The following is a 24241-nucleotide window of genomic DNA, read 5'->3' as shown; positions in this document are numbered from 1 at the left end:
CAGTCGAAAAACCATCAAGCGCTATGATGAAACTGGCTCTCATGAGGACCACCAAAGGAAAGGAGGACCCTGCGTTACCTCTGCTGCAGGGGATAAGTTCATTAGAGTTACCAGCCTCAGAAATTGCAGCTGTAATAAATGCTTCATAGAGCTCAAGGAACAGACACATCTCAATACCAACTGTTCAGAGGAGACTGTGTGAATCAGGCCTTCATGGTCGAATTGCTGCAAAGAAACTAGAGGTCGACCGATTATGATTTTTCAACGCCGATACCGATTATTGGAGGACCAAAAAAAGCCGATACCGATTAATCGGCTGATTTTTATTTATTTATTTATTTGTAATAATGACAATTACAACAATACTGAATGAACACTTATTTTAACTTAATATAATACAACAATAAAATCATTGCTCCTTTATCCCATTCTCCATATCGGTCAAGCGACATGTATTAACTACTCTTGCATTTTTTTGCCTAAGATATTGATTATCAATGTCCAATGGGATGCCAGCACCTTTTACCGGTGCCCTGCTCCGAAAATCAAAGTTGTCCACTTCATGCATCATTAATGTTGTTAGCCACAATGCACGTTCCTTTTGCTCTTTAGACACACGCAATATCAACATCATACCACTCCTGGTTACTTAGACTGCATCCGCTTTTCCCAGAGCCTTCTTCAGCACCCTTGTGATATCAAAAGGGTTTCCTAAATAAATATCTGATCCAGAAAACGTACTCCAACAACCAGTGATTCATCAGGCTAATTTCCCACAACAATTTGAGCCCTTTTTGTTCCTTTCTTGGACTTCACTGTTGTCCACTCATATTTCTCACTGACAGTACTTTACGCGCTTTCAGCTTCAAACAACACTTCTGCTTCCGCCACCTCAACCTCCGTCTGTCCTACTTCCGGTTCCTGTTCCCGCCACATAACACGCAAAACAAAAAAAGACAGAACAACCAAAGGGATTCCACAAAGAAATAACAAAGAGGAAAAATAAATAAAAACAAATCCACATTATATCAAATTAAATACAGAAATGTAGCGAATAGAATTTTTGAGACATTTTGTTTTGCATACGTTTTAATGATTCTAAATAATTGTCCAAATCGTGGTTTTTTTTAAAGGGCCTTTTCTTCATAGATTTTTATTTGTGAATGAACAGTTTTCCCACAAAATAAAGAGATTTATGACATAATGACGTTCAATTGTGTAATCAGTGTAGTGAAATAATATGTCAAACTTGTATGCATTTTGCTACCAAAATATCGTTTCACATCAGTCCAGAACACCTCGTTATGTAAACAATTGCAAAATAAGTGTTCAGATTCAGTTTGTAGTTCACAAAAACTGCATTCACTGGCAACATCGAGTATATACATTATTTAGAAATCAAGCTATTATACAGGTAGATTCTATGGATAATCTTACATTTATGGTCACCATAAATGTATGTTGAGTGGTGAGCCATCAAACGATGTTACCATCAAACGATGAAGGCCAACAGAATATAGCAGAAGGAATAGAATTTCCGTAGAAAATATCCCTTAATAACCGATTATTGAATTTCTTATCTAGTAAACCTATGCCATTCACCGGGATATCGCTTACAATAGGAGATTTTCCAGAACATGCTTTATTCTGTAGTAAAGATTTTATCCCACTAGGTATAGCTGTTTCTTTCAATTAATGCTCTCTGTGTTAACATATTCCCACTAATACTAACTACTTAGCTGACTAGGACAATGTTTTGGTATCGCCCCATTATTCCATATAAAACATTTATGAGGTGAAAAAGTTGTGTTTGTACCACAAAGCCCAGCACATTAAAAGACTGCTTGTGAAAAAACGCCAATTTCACAGGACCACAGTTGCTGCAATTAACCATCAGCAGCTACACGTCTGCGTGGTAACGCCTGAGCTAACTGCGCCTGCGCTGCCCGGAAATGCGGAAGATGACTTGTCACTGTTGTTGAAGCTGTCAGGCACGTGAGCTGCACTGTGCAACGTCGTCTTGAGTGCAAGCAGGCGATATGGCGGCTGATACTCCTCCCAAGGTACTGAAAATGCACAACTTTTGGAATATCGTCTTTGCGCCTTTATTCTCCGTTTTTTTCCGTAATTAGATGCATCTATCACTAAATGTGAATATAACCGTGGGGAAGGAGATTCTATTGATACAAACGCTTGAGCTGATCCACTTTGTGGTGGTGTCCATCAGCTGTTTTTCCTTGCTAAACTAGCTAGGGAGCCAGCTAACTATCTTCCAGCTCACAACAATGCCACGAACGCATATAAGTACATCTCGGTAGTTGAATTTCATGAACCTGTGTGTGTGTGTTGTAAATAACTACCTGATACTATCAGTTTCCTCTGGTAGTTTGAAAAAACAACCATACATCGGCCAAGTGACTTCTCAGTTAGCATCTAACGTTAGCTCGTTGCAGGTCTAGTTGCTACCTCACTTGCTCACCCGCTAGCTGACCAGTTAGTTAAATTCTCTGGATTCCCTAGCTAGCTGTCTGGTGGTCTCTCTTTTTTGTGGCCAGTACTCATGGATTTAACGTTACTATACAGCTAAATACTGTTGTTGGCTAGTGTATTGAGAGAGATTATTAGGTAGAATGTAAAATAAATTCACCCATTGGTACCATAGCTGATTTTCCTGCTGTATTGTGTTTTTCTTCAGGTTTTATTTGAACATGAAGGTGTTTTCATACACTCGAACGAAGACGGCGAAGAGCCAGATCTCCTTGTTTCTGGATTCCTACGGCTCATTGATAAGGTTGATATCTGTTCATGAGTTGTTGTTGACTGCATTTCAGTTATTGAATTCCAGGACCTTGTCTGTATGCTTATTGTGTTTTTAATGATTACCAGGATGGTGAAACTATCGTGGAATACAAACCTTTGGAGGACACTGTTGATCCTTCCAACATGTTGTGTGCTGGCAAGGTTTGACATTTCTTTTGTAATGTTTAATTCACCAAAATGCCAACCAATTGTTCAGTAACTTTGTGCATTATATCACTATGTAAATTGAAAAGAAAACCGGTAATGCATTTAACTAAGGATATTATCAGACAGAACTTTACTGAAGATTTGTGTGTATTTGTCAAAATTGTTAACCGTGGCAGATCGGGATAGTCTCTTCAAACAGCCGCCTTCCAATAACTCTTCCATGAACCAACATTCCATAAACATTCTATATGATTCAGCTAATTCAAGTATTTAGCAACACCATTCACACATCTGTTTTAAGCTTTTAGAATTTGAATGATGATGATGATGTGTAAAGACCTGGTTTCATCATGTTATTTACGAGGTGAATCCATTCCATTCCCCCAGGATTCCAGCTCGGTGATGGAGTGGGCCCAGTGTCCCGGGGAGGAGAGGTCGACTCCTCAGCAGGCGGTGGTAGAGCAGCAGCAGAGCTACGAGACTGATTGGGACATGATCAACGCAGTCTCCTTTCCTAAGAGGAAACCCTGCTCCAACGGAGAGGGTGGGTAGACAATTGGGTGGATTTGTTGTAACTCACCCGATGCCGGGTGATACCAAAATATGTAACATGAGCTTTGTTCAGATGGGTTCCATTAACACACAAGTTCACTTACAGCAGAAGTTTACTAAATTGTGTGAAGTGGGTTTGAAATGAGAATCTCTTGCCACGGTTTGGGCTTTCCTTTTGTAAATCTCCACTATGGTTTATTAAGGACTGAACATAGTTTGAATTGTATTTTGCGGTCAGAATGAAATTGGATTAATTTCTTTGCTTTCTTCCAGGTGCATTGAACCACACGCATGAGAAAAGCAAGTGGGCCTTCACCTTCAGTGTGTGGGACCTGAGGTCTATCACAGTGAAGGAGGAGGGCTCGTCCCGCCTGATGTTCAGACTGAAGGAGCCCCCCACCTCCCTGCCAGTTCTCCACTTCCACCAAGGGGGTAGTGAAGACTTCCTGGACTGCTTGAGGAGATATGCGTTGATCACTGAGTGAGTGCTTCAGCATTCTGGTCTGCTAAACTTGTCCAACTGGTTCTGGGAAAAAAGTTGTTATTTAACGATTGATCAATCAATCCAATTGATTTATGAAGCCCTTTTCACATCTGCAGTGGTCAAGTGCTTTACAGTAGAAACCAAAGAGCCAGCAGAAGTTTTCAGGAAAAAGTGGCTAGTAAAAAACTTAAAGGAACCAGGATCAGACATTAATATATTCTGATTCCATTCGATACCATGGTTATTGCATGATTACATTTTAGTTTCTAAGTGCAATCGTGGACGCCAAACAACCTCTGACGATGTTATGTAGGCCTGGTAATGTGACTGTAGTGAGTACAGTGTGGTGAATCACCAGCAGAGGGATCCTCTGAGCCCATTTGAATCACAGGATGATTATTTTGATGATTACTACTGTATGTTCTTCCAAAGGCCAGTGAATGGTGCAACAGTGGACAACGACTCAAAATTAAAAACACTGAGTGTATACAGCTTGACATTAACTTTTTTTTGGCTCTTGTCTTTCGGACAAGTAGTACAGTTAAGAAAAAAAAAGTTTTACTTGTCCGAAAGCTCAAATCACTTGTCCAAAAATAAAAAGGTCTAACACCATTTTTACATCACTGTATGATGCAAGAAACCACCTGACAAAATAAAATGCATTACTATCTTTTTTTATCATAGAGAATCAGACACAAATGTAGGCTGCACTCTGCCCTTTGGCTTGAATAGGCAAAGAAGCCATTCTCAAAATAAGACACAGCTCCTTTAAGCTTTCGTGGCGGAAGGTGGGCAAACCCTTAGTAACCTGTAAAATCTGTTGAAACGTTACAATTACAACCAAAAACTTTTTTGTCTGTATAAAATATTTCCCTCCAGGGCTCAAAATTAAACAGCGTCCCGTCCTCTGGGACGACAGATCCAAAATTAATTAAATCACTACACATCAAACATTTTTTTAAAGCAACGAGGCTGATGCAACAGATTTGACTTTTTAGCTTAAGATGTTGATAAAGATTTGATTTCTTCATATTTTTAGTTTAGCAATGCACACATGGCTTTAGGCTATACGCGATGTTCCATAATGCATTTAACGGGATAACACCATTCTCAAAAGCACACCGCATGCGCGATTGGTGCCCGAGATTAAAATATTAGTTAGGGGAGATATAAAGATGCATGAACTAGCATGGCTTACGGATATGACCACGATTGTGCCTTTGGCTACTGGACAATAAAATAATGTTGATTTGAAAACCAATAGAACATAAGAGAAATGCTGCTTTCAATGGAATATGAAGTGTTTAAAATTCCCTCAACATTTCTATGGTGGTATTTTGTCTAGGTTAAGCTTCTTTAAAACAAGGTAAGACATGCTTCATAAAATGTCCATGTCTTAAACTATTAAGTTTGGTTATATAGTTTCAAAATGCTGACCACCACCTCTCAGATTCAAAGTGGTTGATGTGTGGTCGCAAAATGCACTGTCCTTCACTCTCTGGTCTTGTGACAATTTGATCTAATGTCAAATTGGTAGGTACATTTCTATGGCAACAAATTCTTCTGAACTAACCTGCTCTGGGGCAGGCTAACTCCATTTGTCCTGAATGAACTCTCTGAGCCAGGAGATGAGGACCAATGAATTCAGATACAGTCTTTGTGAGAGGGAGGGTGTTATCATCCCCTTCATTTGAGAAAGACGACTGATTTAAATAATTTATTAGTGAATGTTTGTGTGTAATTTTGTAATTTGCGACAGAACTGACAGCCGCAACCAACCAATATATAATCCATAGATGGCAGTTCCCATTCAAGTCAAGACTGGCAGCCATGGCTAGTGTATCCATGAGTTTAACAATCAAATTGACAGATTTAGAGGTTCCAAAAACCTTCTATGGATTATGTCTATGGCCACAATGCAACAAGCTGTTCCACAGATAGAAGGGGCGATAGGAGTGGGGGCAAAAGGTGATTGTGCATTGATAAGTACTCCAAAGATGGCATTAAAGATAAGTTATAAAGACTGCACTTCTAAAAGCCTATTTCCCACCATTGCCTGCTGAATTTTGCAAGATAAGTTTCTCTTATTTTGATTTTGTCACAAATGGAAATGTGCCACTGACTTACCCACTCCACACTGCCCTTTCCCACCTGGACAAAAGGAACACCTATGTGAGATTCCTGTTCATTGACAACAGCTCAGTGTTCAACACCATAGTGCCCACAAAGCTCATCACTAAGATAAGGACCCTGGGACTGAACACCTCCCTCTGCAACTGGATCCTAGACTTCCTGAAAGGCTGTCCCCAGGTGGTAAGGGTATGCAACAAAAAATCTGTTACGCTGATCCTCAACACTGGGGCCCCTCAGGGGTGTGTGCTTAGTCCCCTCCTTTATTAGCTTTTCACCCACGACTGCGTGGCCAAGCACGACTCCAACACCATCAAGTTTGCTGATGACACAAGTGGTAGGCCTGATCACTGACAACGATGAGACAGCCTATAGGGAGGAGGTCAGGACCTGGCATTGTGGTGCCAGGACAACAACCTCCCTCAATGTGAGCAAGACAAAGGAGCTGATTGTGGACTACAGGAAAGGAGGGTCAAACAGGCCCCCCCTTAACATTGACGGCGCTGTAGTGGAGCGGGTCGAGAGTTTCAAGTTCCTTAGTGTCCACATCCCCAACAAACTATCATGGTCCAAACACACCAAGACAGTTGTGAAGAGGGCACAACAACATATTTTCCCCCTCAGGAGACTGAAAAGATTTGGCATGGGTCCCCAGATCCTCAAGTTTTACAGCTGCATCATTGAGAGCATCCTGACCGGTTGCATCACCGCCTGGTATGGCAACTGCTCAGCATCTGACCGGAAGGCGCTACCGAGGTTACTGTGTACGGCCCAGTACATCACTGGAGCTAAGCTTCCTTCCATCCTGGAACTCTATACCAGGCGGTGTCAGAGGAAGGCCCAAAAAATTGTCAAATACTCCAGTCATAGACTCTTCTCTCTGCTACCGCACAGCAAGCTGTACCGGAGTGCCAAGTCCAAAAGGCTCCTTAACAACTTCTACCCCAAGCCATAAGACTGCTGAACAATTAATCAAATGGCCCCCAAGGACTATTTACATTGACTTTGTTTTTACACTGCTGCTACTTGCTGTTTATCTTTAGCCCCTACCTACATCGACAAATGAAAGGTCTGCTAACCTTTACCCCCGCTGATTGACTCGGTACTCTTACACCCTGTATATAGCCTTGTTATTTTATTTAGTATTTTTTCTTAACTCTATTTCTTGGACTGCATTGTTGGTTAAGGGCTTGTAAGTAACCATTTCACAATAAGTTCTACACCTGTTGTATTCACCGCATGTGACAAATAAAATTTGTTTTGATATTTCAGCATTGTCTCACAGAAGATTTTGGTGTTTCGACTAGCCATGTGTGACATGCACCCACCGTTACAAGCCTGCTAGAGTTAGCAGCAGGCGGATACTGTCTGAGCAGTATCCACTGTTATAGTACGGATAACGTCTGACCTGGAATGTGAAGCTAACTGAAACTGACTAGATTTATAAAAGCCTGAGTAGATCTAGTATGCTTTGTTGTATACCACTGGAATTAATTGGTAGATGGAATTCCTTAACTACCCATCTTCTATGTTTTGGCTCAATAGAAGAGGTTTTCACCACCTGAAACACTTGGCTTTTTCTAATGTGCTAGTGATTTGCATAAAGTCTACTAACCGGTGCCCCCACACATTGACTCTGTACCGGTACCCCCTGTATATAGCCTCGCTATTGTTATTTTACTGCTGCTTTTTAATTATTTGTTACTTTTATTTTAATTCTATTTTTTATATATAGGTATATTCTTAACTGCTTTGTTGGTTAAGGGCTTGTAATTAAGCGTTTCACTAAGGTCTACACCTACTGTATTCGGTGCATGTGACAAATAAAATTAGATTTGATATAGCAAACGCTTGGTTTTCCTCTCCTTGTCCCCTCTTCTGTTTGACTGGTTAGTGGGCAGTTTCTCCTCCATGATAGAGCCGAGCTTTCTGTTTGAGCCAAATATCACATCATATAATTCCCCCTATAGAGGCACTGTGCTCCTCTTTCTGTCAGCGCATATAGCTGTTGAAATTCTTATCAAGGCCTTTCAAAATGACTATTTTCAATTAAAGCTGCAATATGTAACTTTTTAGGCAACCCAATAAAATTCACACAAATGATAGTTATATATCTGTCCTGACTGAAAGCAAGTTGGTAGCTCTGCTCTGTATGTGCTATTTCTATGCTTCCCATTCTTAAGTTCTGTTTTTGCGTCTTTTACTTTCAATTTTGTACACCAGCTGAAAATACAATATTTTTGCTTATGCAAAATATATTAAACAGAGATTTAGATGGTAAAATGATTATCTACACTATACATTGTTTTGTCACAAACTGAAATCAGGTGAATTATTCAAATTTTTGCAACCAGGAAATGGCGGAGCGATTTCTGCATAGTACACACCCACCTTTAAGTGTCGGCCGTCCATTTTCAGCCAGTCATCTGGTTAGAACAGAGAATTGGCAATGAATGATATCTCACCCTGTACCATATCTTCCAATAAATATTGTATTTTTGTGACTAACTGTTAACCCTTTAAAAAATATGAATGAGTTTGGATATTGAGGCTATCAGGGTGCTTTACCTGCTTTGCATGAAGGATAGAGCACACTTTAATGTTTCTGAGGATTATGCCTTATTATTGTCTTGTTGCGTCTCTTCCCCTCATACAGCCTTGATATGAACACCTTTGTCTAAAATGCATGCTCACTCGTAGGTTCCAGATCTTTAACTAACTTTAGGTTGATGTCGAGAATGGATATACATTATTTCCTCGTATGTTTTCAGGGCCCCGGATGATGAGACCTGCCTGCTGGTCAGCACTCCCAACAGAGCTCTGTCTCAGTCCTTCGAGAACCTTCTGGATGACAACAACTACGGCCTTGTTACTGTAAGAGGCGACTATAGTACAAATGGTTGTCATAGTCAAACATACGGCACTTACCTAGCCTGGTTAACCAGAATGACTGCAGTGCTTACCATGAAGTGAAACTAGCACGTACATCTACAAGGGAGGAATAAAAGCATATTTTTGCCGTCAAGACATGTTTTCCCTTACAGAAGCTCAAGAATGATCCGTACGTGACGACCCTGGGGGGCTTCTCCAAGGTCACCAACTACATCTTCGATGCGTTCCGTGGCCCAGAGCTGGAGCAGCAGCAGCGTCCCCCGGAGGAGATGGCTGACCTGGACATCCTGGGACTGGGAGAGGTCATCCCTGGCCTGGAGATCAACCAGCAGGAGGAGCCGGGCTTCGAGGTCATCACCAGGGTGAGTGGATGGAGAGTGTGACATAACAGCACCTCTGGCCATGAGCCCTGGCACCCCAAGATGCTGTGTGGGTCCGAAAGGGAAGAAACAGGCCAACCGTCCAACATGGACAGCTACTGAGTGTGCAGGCTTTGTTCCAGATGTAGTACAGTAGGGCTGTTGTTGTGAGGTGTGTTAGACTAGGCTGGGACAAAATGCCCCTTTTCTGATAACTAGTTCATTGCATCTGCTATGGAGCCCAGTTTCATAATATTACCATATATCCCAGCTGCTTGCTGTAGTTTTTAAGTTGTCGTGAATAAACAGTCCTTTATTTTAAGGCATTTTTCTCCCTGCCAGCTCCTATTAGTTCTATTTAGCACGATGTCACCAACTTGCCTACGGTAAAGCATGGTGGTGGCAGCATCATGTTGTGAGGTGTGTTAGACTAGGCTGGGACAAAATGCCCCTTTTCAGATAACTAGTTCATTGCATCTGCTATGGAGCCCAGTTTCATAATATTACCATATATCCCAGCTGCTTGCTGTAGTTTTTTTAAGTTGTCGTGAATAAACTGTCCTTTATTTTAGGGCATTTTTCTCCCTGCCAGCTCCTATTAGTTCTATTTAGCACGATGTCACCAACTTGTCTACGGTGAAGCATGGTGGTGGCAGCATCATGCTGTGAGGATATTTTTCAGCGACAGGGACTGGGAGACTTGTCAGGATCGAGGGAAAGCTGAACGGAGCAAAGTACAGAGATCCTTAATGAAAACCTGCTCAGGACCTCAGACTGCGGTGAAGTTTTACCTTCTAACAGGACAACAACCCTAAACACACAGCCAAGACAAAGCAGGAGTGGCTTTGGCACAAGTCGCTGAATGTCCTTGAGTGGCCCGGACTTGAACTCGATCGAACATCTCTGGAGAGACCTGAAAATAGCTGTGCAGCAATGCTCCCCATCCAACCTGACAGAGATTGAGAGGATCTGCAGAGAAGAATGGGATAAACTCCCCAAAACCAGGTGTGCCAAGGTTTTAGCGTTATACTCAAGGAGACTCGATGCTGTAATCGCTGCCAAAGGTGCTTCAGTACTGAGTACTGAGTAAAGGGTCTGAATACTTATGTAAATGTGATATTACATGTTTTTATTTTTAGCTCAATTAAATGAGAATTTTTAATTAAATTACCAAAAATTTGTGTAAACCTGTTTTTTCTTTGTCATTATGGGGTATTGTGTGTGGATAGTTTTGTTCCCTCATCAATCATATATTTTAGAATAAGGCGGTAGTGTAACAAAATGTGGAAAAAGACATAAGCACACTTGACACGATCGATGAGCGGATGTTTACTTCCTACGAGTTGTTATTTTTCAGTTTTGTCCTAAAAACAGATTGTAGTGGTAAAATAAAAAGGTTAAAATGTTTGTCACTCAATAGAAGGGGCTCAGTGACAGTTCCTTTCAATTCATTTGCTATGGCATTGCGCTAGTGTTCTTTCTGGCCTATGTTTGTCACTCCAGCCAATGTTATTTTTTCAGCCTTGGGTGAATTTTGACTCGTTCTATTGTCCAGCCTAGTTAGAGCAGAGTTAAATCAAGTCTGGGCACCCAGTAACTCTTCAGGAGGAGGATTGGCCAACCCTGGTCTAGTGCCTATGAATGGATTATTTAGCAGTGGTATCGGTTCTGTCTGTCTTCAACTGGAGTTTCTCTTTGAACATCCTTACAGTGCAGAAGAGTGCCTGATCTTATTGTTTAGGGATTTGTTTGTCTCAGATCGACCTGGGAGCAAGGCCAGAGGTGACGAGGAGGCAGCCACTGTCTGCAGAGGACTGGGCTGAGCACCAGGAGAAGGGAGGAAGGATGAAAAATGTCCCTCACCTCAAGAAAATAATATTCAAAGGGGTATGTTGAATTTATGGGGAGATTAAGAGGACCTGGTAAAGCACCTTCTCCAGTAAAACTCTCTGGGCTGGTTTCCCCGACAGAGATTAAGCCTAGTTCTGGACTAAAATGACCTTTCAATGGAGAATCTCTATTGAACTGACATGCTTTTTAGTCCCGGACTAGGCTTCATATCATCTGTGTCTGGGAAACTGGCCCTCTATATTAGTTTGTGGTAACTATCATTTCTGGGTTAAATTTTTTTTTAATTATTCTAAATTATGTCCTGATCCTGCAGGGCTTGTGCCATGCGGTGAGGAAAGAGGCCTGGAAGTTTCTGCTGGGGTATTACCCCTGGGACAGCACCTACGAGGAGAGGAAAGGCCTACAGAGGAGGAAAACGTATGTGTGCTTTACCAAGATAGACAGACATATTTGAAACGGCTGTTTTATTATAACAAATGTATTATCACCACTAATCAAAGTGGCCAATGTGGTCTTACAGTGATGATCAGCCTTTGTTGACATTTTCCTTTGTTAACCAGCATAGGCTATGTGAGTGAAATATGAGTCAAGTGTCCGAGTGAGGTGTTTCCTTTTTGTTTTCTCCCTGGTGAATAAGGGATGAGTACTTCAGGATGAAGCTCCAGTGGAAGTCGGTGAGTGAGGAGCAGGAGAGGAAGAACTCCAGGTTAAGAGACTTCAGGAGCCTGATAGGTAAATGTCGATCCCATTCACCCTGCTGTCTTATCAGGCTGTTCCAGCTGGAGACAACAGTACACACATTACCAAATTGGTTGCACTTGACTAAACATTTTTGCTGTGTGACCAGTACTTTTATTTTGGTAGCACTGTACCACAAAATAATTATCTAATAAAAAAAACTCAATTCATAACAATATTTCGCCACAATTCTCTTCACTGCTCAAACAAGACAGGCTGATACATTGTTTACAAATCATGACCAATCATAATGCTACAAATTCTTAAAACTTAGCTAATTAAACCAATCACAAGCCAGGCACAACCAATCCTTTTTTACGCAAACTTTCCCTCCAAAACTGTGCCGCCCCTTTTGTCAGCTAAATAATGGCATTGGCTAGCAAGCTTTGCAACAACAATGAAACGCAGTGGAATTTTAAGCTTTCTCTAACAAAAAACGAATGAAAATTACCAACCGGAAGAAGATGCTATAAGAGATGCTGCTACCGATCGACCTCTGAAAAAGATCCACACTGAACAAAAATCTAAATGCAACCATTTCAAGTTGTTACAGTTCATGTAAGGAAATCAGTCAATTTAAATAAATTCATTAGGCCCTAATCTATGGAATTCACATGACTGGGAATACAGATATGAATCTGACCAGAAAACCAGTCACTATCTGGTGTGACCACCATTTGCCTCATGCCGTGCGACAAATCTCCTTAGCATAGAGTTGATCAGGATATTGATTGTGGCCTGTGGAATGTTGTCGCACTCTTCAATGGCTGTGCAACAATGCTGGATGAGTATGCAGGCAATGGAAGAACTGGGACATTTTCAGCATCCAGGAATTGTGTACAGATCCTTGTGACATGGGGCTCTGCATTATCATGCAGAAGCATGAGGTGATGTCGGCAGATTAATGGTACAACAATGGGCCTCAGGATCTCGCCACGGTATCTCTGTGCATTCAAATTGCCATCGATAAAATGCAATTGTGTTCGTTGTCCGTAGCTTATGCCTGCCCATACCAAAACCCCACCGCCTCCTTGGGGCACTCTGTTTGACATCAGCAAACCGCTCGCCCACACGACGCCATACACGCTGTCTGCCATCTGCCCGCTACTGTTGAAACCGGGATTAATCCGTGAAGAGCACAAGTGGCTATCCGTGAAGAGCACACAGATGCTTTCTGACAGTTTGTGAATAACTTTTCGGTTGTGCAAACCAACAGTTTCATCAGCTGTCTGGGTGACTGGTCTCAGACGATCCCGCAGGTGAAGAAGCCGGATGTGGAAGTCCTGTGCTGGTGTGGTTGCACATGGTTTGCAGTTGATGCCGGGTTGGACTTACTGCAAAATTATATAAAACAACACGAAGCGGCTTATGGTAGAGAAATGAACATTCAATTTTCTGTTAACAGCTGAGGTGGACATTCCTGAAGTCAGCATGCCAATTGCACACTCCCTCAACTTGTGACATCTGTGGCATTGTGTTGTAACACAACTGCACATTTTTGTGGCCTTTTATTGTCCCCAGCACAAGGTGAACTTGTGTAATGATCATGCTGTTTAATCAGCTTTTTCATATGCCACACTTGTCAGGTGGATGGATTGTCTTAGAAAAAGAGAAATGCTCACTAACAGGGATGTAAACAAATTTGTGCACAAAATTGGGGAGAGCGCTTTTAGGTATATTTATTTCAGCTCATGAAACATTGAACCAACACTTTATGTAAGTGGTCACCAACCAATCCACTGGTCAATCTTGTCCATCACCAAACATTTACAGTACCAGTCAAAGGTTTCGATACACCAACTCATTCTGGGTTTTTATAGATTTTTTAAAATATTTTCTACATTGTAGAATAATACTGTAGACATCAACACTGAAATAACACATATGGAATCATGTAGTAACCAAAAAAGTGTTTAAACAATTCAAGATATATTCTTCAAAGTAGTCAACCTTTGCCTTGACAGCTTTGCACACTCTTGGCATTCTCTCAACCAGCTTCACCTGGAATGATTTGCCAACCGTCTTGAAGGAGTTCCCACATTTGCTGAGCACCTGTTGGCTGCTTTTCCTTCACTCTGCGGTCCAAACCATCTCAATTGGGTTTGGGTCGGATGATTGTGGAGGCTAGATCTGATTTTGCACTCCTTCTTGGTCAAATAGCCCTTACACAGCCTGGAGGTGTGTTGGGTCATTGTCCTGTTGAAATACAAATGATACTCCCACTAAGCAGAGAACCAGATGGTATGGCATATTGCTGCGGAATGCTGTGGTAGCCATGCTGGTTAAATGTGCCTTGAATTTGAAATAAATCACAGTGTCATTAGCTAAGCACCATCACACCACCTCCTCGCTTCACGGTGGGAACCAGGCATGCGGAGATCATCCGTTCACCCACTCTGCGTCTCACAAAGACACCGGTTGGAACCAAATATCTCAAATTTGGATTAGTCAAACCAAAGGAGAGATTTCCTCTGGTCTAATATCCATTTCTGGTGTTTCTTGGCCCAAGCAAGTCTCTTATTATTGGTGTCCTTTAGTAGTGGTTTCTTTGCAGCAATTCGATGTAGATTGTGAAAAAACATTGAATGAGTAGGTGTCCAAACTTTTGACTGTAAAATTATTATTTTTTTCAACACAACAACGATTAAGCCTTGTTCCTATACATGTTTTCGCTGTTGGTGGGATGTACACGTGTTTCAGCAGAACTAGCGCTGGGAAGGCTTTTTTTTCTTCTCCCCCCTCCCATTTTGAACAATTTCATGTTTCTGAAGGGAGAACCGTTTCCTTGAGCTATAGGCTGTAAGAAGAAGCATCGAACACACAGCGAAGTTGATACTGTGAGATTGCGAAACTTTTAAAACCATAACTAGTCTCAACAACTACAGAAAAAAGCTTCCGTTTTTATGTGCAAGTTCATGTTTAAGTGGTAATTCACAACTGTCAACACTTTGTTCAACACCTTCACAAGCCATATTAGCAACCAGCACTGCAGCTGCAATGAATGAATATAGCAAAGTGTTCTGATAAGTTTGAGTTGTTATTATTAGCGGCTCGTCTTTTTTTCATAATATCTCACTTTCTCAGGTCATAGGAGTAACAACATTAATTAGTGCATGAGGCAGAAATAATGCAGGGTGACTTGAGTTTCTCCATAAGCTGGAAGACTGTACTTTTTTCTCAGCGGAGGGTGAATCACGGTTAGTCGGATGAGGGAAAGCCTCACTGCTGCTCCCTCCCTCCCCCCAGACTGACCATCAGATGCAGGACATCGGTCCAATAAAAAAAAATAAAGTAAAAAATATTATGCTCACTTAGCTGTGCCTCACAAGTAATACAGCAAAGTATCTGTTACCAGTGGGATCAGAAACCTAAATGTTAAATATAATTTCAAATGATCTGAAGAGCTACATTGGCACGGCAATATAAGCAATGCCAATATGCAGTGATGATGTATTGGGCTTGTAGCCTACTGCACAAACCTCATTGCTACAGAATGGTTTTTAATTAGTTAATGTTGCGTAGGCTTATATTTTGTATAGTTAAGTAAAAAATAAAAAATCTGAGCGATGGATCCCAGCTTGCATTTTGACTCAAAGTGATCTTGACTCAGGTTGCATTTATATTTTTTGTTCAGTGTTCATGTTTGAGGGGTTTCTTCACGATTTCAAGTGATTTTATGGAGAAAACTAGCAGCAAAATGTTCTGAGTACTGTCGAAAGTGTGGAGTAATAGCAGCAGGGAAGACTTATTTTGCTCCTGGGTCCACCAGCCTGAAAAAAACAAGCCAAAAGCACATCAATTGCCCGGGATAAGGGCATCATGGCAGGAGCAACATCACTACGTCTACTACCATGTTTTTACCAAATCCAGACCATGCTTCGTACCCAGAAAAATAATGGATTACAAATCAACCTGACATATGGAAACAGTGTCCTGCGCAATCATTATTGGCACCATTGCAGAAGCTATCCGGAGTTCCTACCCTAAACCTTAACAGCAAGTTGATTTTATTAGCTAGATTCTAGAGCAAAGAAATTGACTAGATATTGTGAGAGGAGACTAAACATTTATTTAAATATCCAAGTATAAGTTCATAGTCAGCATGTTGCCTTGTTAAAACAATATTACCTACATAATTTTTAAAAAGCTATCTGTTAGCTGAATACTGTAATGGATAACAGTTTAGTTTGCAGTTGCACTTAAATACAATGAAGGTTGTTGATCACCTACCTGTTGCATTTTTGAATACAATACGTTTTCTGTTTTGTATATTACATTTGTTTGTCCAAAACGAATCACATACAGTGCAGTCGAAAAGCATTCAGACCCCTTGACTTTTTCCCACATTTTGTTAAATTACAGGCTTATTTTAAAATAGATTAAACTTTTTTCCCCCCTCATCAATTTACACAATAACATAACAACAAAGCAAAAACAGGTTTTTATACATTTTAGCAAATTCCGGAATATCACATTTACACAAGTATTCAGACCCTTAACTCAGTACTTTGTTGAAGCACCTTTTGCAGCAATTTCAGCTTTGAGTCTTTTTGGGTATGACGCTAGAAGCTTGGCACACCTGGTTTTGGGGTGTTTCTCCCATTCTTCTCTGCAGATCCTCTCAAGCTCTGTCGGGTTGGATGGTGAGCGTCGCTACATAGCTATTTTCAAGTCTCTCCAGAGATGTTAGATCGGGTTCAAGTCCGGGCTCTGGCTGGGCAGAGGACATTCAGAGACTTGTGCCAAAGCCTTTGTCTTGGCTGTGTGCTTAGGGTTGTTGTCCTGTTGGAAGGTGAACCTTCACCCCAGTCAGGTCCTGAGCGCTCTGGAGCAAGTTTTCATAAAGGATCTCTTTGTACTTTGCTCTGTTCATCTTCCTTCAATCCTGACTGTTCTCCCTGTCCCTGCTGCTGAGAAACATCTTCACAGCATGATGCCTTGATATGTTTGCAGTTTCACTTTGAATACAATTTTTAAAAGTTGTTTCATTATGTCTTGCCCACTCTCTAGTGATGCATTCTACATCATCAAGGTAACAACTGATGACAATAGCTGAACCCCTTGCCAACAGCCAGTGAAATTGCAGGGCGCCAAATTCAAACAAATCTCTTAAATCAAATTTCTCAAACACACAAGTATTAGGCACCATTTTAAAGATACAATTCTCGTTAATCCAGCCACAGTGTCTGATTTCAAAAAGGCTTTACAGCGAAAGCTCCACAAACGATTGTTAGGTCACCACCAAGTCACAGAAAAACACAGCCATTTTTCCAGCCAAAGAGCAGAGTCACAAAAAGCACAAATAGAGAAAATTAATCACTAACCTTTGATCTTCATCAGTTGACACTCATAGGACTTCATGGTATGTTTTGTTCGATAAAGTGCATATTTATATCCAAAAATCGCATTTTACATTGGCGTGTTATGTTCAGTAGTTCCAAAACATGCAGTGATTATGCAGAGAGCCACATCAATTTACAGAAATGCACATAATAAACATTGATAATAGATACAACTGTTATACATGGAACTTTAGATAAACTTCTCCTTAATGCAACCGCTGTGTCAGATTTCAATAAAACTTTATGGAAAAAGCACACCATGCAATAATCTGAGTACAGCGCTCAGAGACCAAAGCAGCCAAAAAGATATTGTGTAATCAGCAATAGTCAGAAATGGCATTATAAATATTCACCTACCTTTTGATCTTCATCAGAATGCATTCCCAGGAATCCCAGTTCCACAATAAATGTTTGATTTGTTCGATAGTTGATCATTTATGTCCATATACCTCCTTTTGTTAGGGTGTGGTAAACAAATCTAAACACGCGTGCAAGTCCAGCGGAAAGGCCGGATAAAAATTCAAAAAAGTTATATTACTGGTCGTAGAAAAATATCAAACAAAGTATAGAATCAATCTTTAGGATGTTTTTATCAGAAATCTTCTAATGTCCCAACCGGAGAATTCCTTTGTCTGTAGAAAAGCAATGGAAGTTTTCTATCCAATAGTACTAATAATATGCTAGTGGCACTCTGCCAGACCACTGACTCAAACCGCCCTTATGAGCCCCTCCTTTACAGTAGAAGCCTCAAACAAGTTTCTGAAGATGGTTGACATCTAGTGGAAGCCTTAGGAAGTGCAAAATGACCAATATCCCACTATCTTCAATAGGGGCTGAGTTGAAAAACAACAAACCTCAGATTTCCCACTTCCTTGTTGGATTTTTTTCTCAGGTCTTTGCCTGCCATATGAGTTCTGTTATACTCAGACATCATTCAAACAGTTTTAGAAACTTCAGAGTGTTTTCTATCCAATAGTACTAATAATATGCATATATTTGCATCTGGGACTGAGTAACAGGCAGTTTACTCTGGGCACGCTTTTCATCCAAAAGTTAAAATGCTGCCCCCTACACCAATGAAGTTAAGAACGCTAGGACAGTCATTTACAGTAAAAAATGAACACTTTTTTTTTCTGGTCATCCTTTAAGATCTGAGAACATGTGCTACCAATGAAAATAGTTAATTTAGAACCCTGATTACATGTTAATCCTGTTTTAACAATAATGGTGATTTATGTATTGCCGTATGTTTGTTTTAACTCTTATTGCATTGGATTTACTGTAGTATGATTTGAGAATTCCGCTTTGAAGAAGCATCTGAAATGCCTCCATTAGTATGGTGTATCCTTTCTGAACTAGGCTATATATGGTTGTTTATTTATCATCTATGAATGTGCTTGTCTTCTCAGAGAAGGATGTGAACAGAACAGACCGAACCAACAGGTTTTATGAGGGCATAGACAACCCAGGCCTGGTGTTACTCCACGACATCCTGATGACGTATTGCATGTATGATTTTGATCTGGGTAAGTGATAGCATTATTGCCAAGTCGTACAGGAGATATCCTCATTTATAGCTGATTGGCATAGATTCTATTGAAGTTTCTTATTGATGATGATAATTAATAAATTGTTGCTGTTCACCCGTAGTAACATAGCTAATTCAGCAATCACGGCTGAAAACTGCATATCAGTGGGATTTGTAATGTTCACCTTTAATTCATGTTATGGGAATTGTACTCGTCTCCAGGGTATGTCCAGGGAATGAGTGACCTCCTCTCCCCGATCCTCTATGTGATGGAGAATGAGGTGGATGCCTTCTGGTGTTTTGTCTCCTTCATGGATCATATGGTAAGAAATGTAGCATTGTTCTGTCTAGTGCTGTTTTTGTGTGTGTTTTCACTTGTTTACTTTGATATGCCCGAGTGTGCTATTTTAATGACCCAACTTGTGCGTCTGTCTCCGTGTGTATGTGGTGTTTTGCGCGTGTGCAGCACCAGAACTTTGAGGAGCAGATGCAGGGCATGAAGACACAACTGATCCAGCTCAGTACTCTGTTGAGGCTGCTGGACCTGGCCTTCTGGAACTACCTTGGTACGCAACACCACCTGCCGTCCCTCTATCATTCACCTCTTCATGTTCAGCTTCGAAAAAGCATACTTTTTTCCCCCATCATTATCAGTTGCGTACTAAGCTGTAAAGATTGAGGCAAGTCCTGAGAAGTAAATTAAATGTCATGTTAAACAGATTATCAATCAATACAGCAGTCTTGCGTATACAGTGCCTTCAGAAAGTATTCATACCCCTTTTTCCACAATTTGTTACAGCCTGAATTCAAAATAGATTCACTACATCTCAGTGTTGCGGCATCGCTACAGCCTTGGGCTCGATCCCAGGCTGTGTCATTACTGGCCGTGACCGGGAGTCCCATAGGGTGGAACATAATTGGCCCAGCAGGTTAGGGGAAGGTTTGGCTGGGGGGGCTTTACTTGGCTCTTGCGACTCCTTGTGGTGGGCCGGGCACCAGCAGGAGGACTTCGGTCATCAGTTGAACGGTGTTTCCTTGGACACATTGGTGCGGCTGGCTTCCGGGTTAAGCGAGCAGGTGATAAGATGCATGGTTTTGCGGGTCATGTTTCAGAGGATGCATGACTCGACCTTCGCCTCTCCCGAGCATGTTGGGAGAGATGAGACAAGATCGTAATCACAAAAAAGGGGGCAAATAAAATATAAAGATATATAATATGAAATACAGAAATCTAATTTACGTAACTATTCACACCCCTGAGTCAGTACTTTGTAGAAGCACCTTTGGCAGTGATTACAGCTGTGAGTCTTTCTGAGTAAGTGTCAGAGCTTTCCACACCTGGATTGTGCAACATTTACCCATTAATTTTTTTTACATTCTTCAAGCTCTGTCCAATTGGTTGTTGATCATTGTTAGACAACCATTTTCAGGTCTCGGCGGCATAGATTTTCAAGTAGATTTAAGTCAAAACTGTAACTCGGCCACTCAGGAACATTCACTCTCTTCTTGTTAAGAAACTCCAATGTAGGTTTGGCCTTGTGAAAGGTTGTCCTGCTGAAAGTTGAATTTGTTTCCCAGTGTCTGATGGATAGCAGACTGAACCAGGTTCTCCTCTAGGATTGTGCTTGTGCTTAGCTCCCTTTTTCTTTTTTTCTTTTTATCCGAAACTCCCCAGTACTTGACAATTACAAGCATACCCATAACATGATGCAGCCACCACTATGCTTGAAAATGTGGAGAGTGGTACTTAGTAATGTGTTGTATTGGATTTACCCCAAAGTATTACTTTAGTGCTTTGTTGCAAACAGGATCAGGGTCTAAAATTAACACCTGTCACCTGCGGGTCGATTTTGGCATTGATGGGTAAGATGTCTATTTCACCAGCCACGTTGGTGGGTGGTCAGGACTCCACAGTGTGAGTATTTCACTCGCATTTGTGACTAGAAATAGTCAAGTATGAGCACATTGTATAGTCAAATAAATGTTGCTGTGGATGTTTTCAAAGTATTTCTGCTGTTTTGGTTTCATAGCTGTAAAAATATTTACACAAAGTCAAAAGAACTACATTTCCTATATAGCCTATCCCATCTCGTGCTGCCTGGCTGGGGGCCGTGCGCACGTGAAGAGCTGAGTGAAAGATTAATTGTTAGAAGTGCTGCACACAGGCATAAAAGTTGGTCTAATTAACTTGAAACTAAAGTCTACTGAAGTTAGACTTTTTCCTTGTTTCTCGGCTATTTATTTTGTTTTGTTCACAAGCTAGGTTGTTTTCAATGTTTGAGTTTCAACTGCTATGGAAGAGAATTCCGACTCAATCTCACAGGCACAAACATGACTAAAGTCATGTTACCACGGCAACATCCCACCCTTAAAGGGGCAGGAGAAAATGTGTCTCATCTGTGATATTTTGCTTAAAAGACTTGGGTCACAAAATAATTTAATTAAACATGTATTACTGCTTACGAGTAATACATGTGTTGTTTTAGAAACATTATACAAAGCATGCTGATCTGTTTTTTTTTTATTTTAGTGAGAATATTTTGGCTGGTAAAATTCTGCGTGGATGATAGATTTTGTAATCTACCTGCCACAGTGGCTGATGGATCAAAAAGTCCATTTTTGGCGCTGAACAGGATGCATGTTTTGGAGTATTTGTATTCTGTACAGGCTTCCTTTTCACTCTGTCAATTAGGTTAGTATTGTGGAGTAACTACAATGTTGTTGATCCATCCTCAGTTTTCTCCTATCACAACCATTAAACTCTGTAACTATTTTAAAGTCACCATTGGCCTCATGGTGAAATCCCTGAGTGGTTTCCTTCCTAACCGGCAACTGAGCTAGGAAGGACACCTGTATCTTTGTAGTGACTGGGTGTTCAAAGGGATATTCAATGTCTGCTTTTATTTTACAAATGTACCCATCTACCAATAGGTGGCCTTCTTTGCAAGGAATTAGAAAACCTCCCTGGTCTTTGTGGTTTCATCTGTGTTTGAAATCCACTGCTCAACTGAGGGACCTTACAGATCATTTTGTGTGGGGTACAGAGATGAGGTAGTCATTCAGAATTATGTTAAACATTATTGTACAGTGAGTCTACGCAACTTATGTGACTTGTTAAGCACATTTTTACTTCTGAACTTATTTAGGCTTGCCATAAAAAAAGGGGTTGAATACTTATTGACTCAAAACATTTCAGCTTTTCACTTTTAATGAATTTGTAAAAATGTTGATGAACATAATTCCACTTTGACATTGTTTAGGCCTGTGTCAAAAAAAATCTAAATTTATTCCATTTTAAATTCAGGCTGTAACACAAAATGTGAAAAATGTGTGAATACTTTCTGAAGGCACTGTAAATTCAAGTTCAACAATGTTCCTTTCATCCTTGGTTTCCTCTGAATTCTCCTTGTGTGTTTTGGTTCCTCCAGAGTCGCAGGATTCAGGTTACATGTATTTCTGTTTCCGGTGGTTACTGATCCGCTTCAAGAGGGAGCTCAGTTATCCAGATGTTCTTCGTATGTGGGAGGTGAGTTCTGTTCTCTCCATAAACCATTGACCGGTTAGCGTAAGTGTCTCATCATTTAGGGGGAAATCAATGTCAGCCTTTCGCCTATGAGATTTGATTAATGATTCAAGTTGATGATTTTATCACTTTTTCTTTTTGAGTTCATGATTTGTCTTCGTATTCTGATAGGTCTTGTTAATAAGACTTCCTGGTTCTGCTTAGGTCATGTGGACTGGCTTGCCTTGCCAAAACTTCCATTTGCTGGTGTGCTGTGCCATCCTAGACTCAGAGAAACGGAAAATAATGGAGGAAAACTTTGGCTTCAATGAGATACTCAAGGTAACAGCAGTCATTTGCAGATGGACTGATTTGTCAGTTGAAAAACATTCAAGAATGGTTGTTGGTAGTGTTTTCCAGGTGAATTAGTTTTAAATGTCATTGTTTTGTATGTTAATCCAGCACATCAATGAACTCTCAATGAAACTGGACATTGAAGAAATCCTTCACAAATCAGAGGCTATTTGTATGCAGATCAGAAGTTGTAAGGTATGGTCAAGGATGTAATTTGTACATTCAATTGAAAGTCCATAAGAGTCAATTGAAATAAACTATGCAGGTCCAGATTTACATATTGGTTACGTCTTGGTTGTATATAATCTACATATTTCTTTATTTTCTTTCCTTTCAGGATTTGCCTCATTCAATAATTGAGATCCTGGGATTCAACACAGAAAGCGAACTTCCCAGATTAGAAGGGCGGGAGTTTGGGACTCTTGATTCTCCTCAGTCCCCCAGACCCACACAGAGACAGGAGGTCTTCTCTAATGGTCACAATGGACATTACAGAGAACCCCTTCAAAACGGCTGCAAGGTCACTTTCATATCATAGTGAACAATATCATTCACACAGAGACTTTGCGATGTCCACATACCAGAATGAGTATTTTGGATTCAGTTATTGGATAATTTGTTAACTGAAGCAAGCTTATCAAAGCCCTTATATGAAGAGAAAATAATGTAAAAAGGATTTAAAGTTATTATTTTTGTAATTTCTTGTACCATATTGTCTTTCATTTAAATAAGTCATTCCTCCTTGCTAAGGTTTTTTTTGTAAAGACTGGCAAGGTGAGTTTAATTTGTAAAGTAATAATATGCTGTTTTTATTTCAGCTATAACCTTTTCCTGAATCACGGACACAAGTATTAATTGTTTGTTTGATTGATTTATGTTTTAAAAACAAACAATTACTTTTATCAAGATCAAGCCAGATATCAATTTGGTAGTAAATGACAAAAGTGCTGTAAAATGTTTTGTCTTAATGCTCTGTCACAATAATACCCTTTTCAAATTGAAAATGTGAAGAAGAAAGCTCAAACATCTCCCTGAATAAAAATTTAAAAATAAAGCCTTTAATGATGTACTCAGTATTGGAGTGTAATGTGTAACTTTTACTCATGCACTGTCGTGTAACACTTCCTTTCACCGTTTTGGCAAAAACAAGATGTCAATGTTATTTTTCCTCAAATATCAATGATATTTCAATTTGGGTGACTGTTTATTTAATACAATATTTTGCTTACTTTCCAACATATTGAATTGTGCACGGTCTATCTGGCCCAGGAAGGAAACTACACAGTGAGTTGCGGCCCATTTAGTGAAATGGCCACTTTCGGAAATCAACTCTTTCACTCATCCGGTCTTGTATATGGTTTACACTGTTACATGTGTTGTCATTTCGCAACAGTATTTATACTGTTGTTTTCATTATGGTGTAAAACAACAGTTGAAATACATATATTTTTTTCATTTGGATACACCTTCCCATCTCATTGTTTGAAAATGCACTCAACCTTGGATTAAGAATACATCACCATCTTTCCTTTTGCAGTTGCT

General features: G+C 40.4%; 1 protein-coding gene across 1 annotated transcript; it reads left to right on the top strand.

Moving 5' to 3' along the window:
• Nucleotides 1-359: 359 nt before the first annotated feature.
• Nucleotides 360-23768, top strand: LOC110524285 (TBC1 domain family member 15). Its single transcript, XM_021603794.2, has 17 exons — nucleotides 360-2063; nucleotides 2696-2791; nucleotides 2887-2961; nucleotides 3355-3511; nucleotides 3793-4000; nucleotides 8905-9007; nucleotides 9178-9387; nucleotides 11143-11271; nucleotides 11549-11652; nucleotides 11873-11967; nucleotides 18725-18841; nucleotides 19066-19166; nucleotides 19310-19409; nucleotides 22272-22369; nucleotides 22571-22687; nucleotides 22808-22894; nucleotides 23037-23768. Exons 1-17 carry the CDS (start codon nucleotides 2040-2042, stop codon nucleotides 23235-23237), a joined length of 2022 nt encoding a protein of 673 aa, XP_021459469.1. The 5' UTR covers nucleotides 360-2039; the 3' UTR covers nucleotides 23238-23768.
• The last annotated feature ends 473 nt before the right edge of the window (nucleotides 23769-24241 follow it).

Source organism: Oncorhynchus mykiss, chromosome 1 (assembly GCF_013265735.2).
Source record: "Oncorhynchus mykiss isolate Arlee chromosome 1, USDA_OmykA_1.1, whole genome shotgun sequence".
Classification (NCBI taxonomy): domain Eukaryota; kingdom Metazoa; phylum Chordata; class Actinopteri; order Salmoniformes; family Salmonidae; genus Oncorhynchus; species Oncorhynchus mykiss.
This window is presented reverse-complemented; position numbering and strand designations above follow the sequence as displayed.

Bases quoted from the DNA above. Each gene is read 5' to 3' on its own strand.
- LOC110524285 (XM_021603794.2), top strand. From the start codon at position 2,040: ATGGCGGCTGATACTCCTCCCAAG. The intron at 2,792-2,886 runs GTTGATATCTGT...AATGATTACCAG, and splicing joins TCCTACGGCTCATTGATAAG to GATGGTGAAACTATCGTGGA. The intron at 22,370-22,570 runs GTGAGTTCTGTT...GGTTCTGCTTAG, and splicing joins ATGTTCTTCGTATGTGGGAG to GTCATGTGGACTGGCTTGCC.